The 801-nt window shown below is 44.3% G+C and overlaps 1 protein-coding gene across 1 annotated transcript in view; it reads left to right on the top strand.

The window, feature by feature from the left end:
- Nucleotides 1-256: 256 nt before the first annotated feature.
- The window catches only part of MMP7 (matrix metallopeptidase 7), an 8851-nt gene continuing 8306 nt past the window's right edge, over nucleotides 257-801 (top strand). The window contains exon 1 of the mRNA XM_006775239.2: nucleotides 257-427. Within this exon, the coding sequence (XP_006775302.1) occupies nucleotides 320-427 (108 nt within the window). The 5' untranslated portion in view covers nucleotides 257-319. The remainder of the gene's footprint in view (nucleotides 428-801) is intronic.

The following is an 801-nucleotide window of genomic DNA, read 5'->3' on the forward strand; positions in this document are numbered from 1 at the left end:
TATGCCTGAGTCACAATTGATTCTGGCAAATAAAATGTGTTTTCTCATGGATTAAATTTATACAGCAGAAAGCGGGTGGGTGGGATCCAAGGGCAAATACATTGTGTGCTTCCTGCCAATAAAAATATAATACTTCCTCGTTGTCATTAATGAAAAATAGCACACACTTCAAAGTTCTGTAGTCACCAAAAAGAAAGAAAACATTCAAATGAGTCACCTATTTTCACATTCAGGGCTGAGAAGCTATATAAATCTCTCCAGCCTTTGAAAGAAAACACCAAACCAACCATAGGTCTGAAAACTATCCCTGGACCCAGCTATGCAGCTGGCCGTGCTGTGCGCTGTGTGTCTGCTGCCCGGCAGCCTGGCTCTGCCGCTTCCCCCCGAGGCAGGAGGCATGAGCGAGCTACAGTGGGAACAGGCGCAGGTATGTCACTGGCCCACTCACCGGGGGCTCCACGGTCTTGCTATCAGCATTAGGGAGTATGCTTTTCTATTTGAGTAATGATTCTATTGTAAAGGCAATATATGTTTTAATCAAGTAGCTATATGAGCAGGCTTTAGTGCCTCCCCAAGCTGGGTTCAAGTTCCACCTTCACTCACTATGTAGAGCAGTGGTTCTCAACCTTCCTAATGCCACGACCCTTTAATACAGTTCCTCATGTTGTGGTGACCCCAAACCATAAAGTTACTTTTGTTGCTACTTCATAACTGTAATTTTGCTACTGTTATGAATCGTAATGTAAATATCTGATATGCAGGATGTATTTAGGCGACCCCTGTGAAAGGGGTGTTCACCCC

This window comes from Myotis davidii, unplaced genomic scaffold (assembly GCF_000327345.1).
Source record: "Myotis davidii unplaced genomic scaffold, ASM32734v1 scaffold8, whole genome shotgun sequence".
In the NCBI taxonomy this organism is placed as follows: Eukaryota; Metazoa; Chordata; class Mammalia; order Chiroptera; family Vespertilionidae; genus Myotis; species Myotis davidii.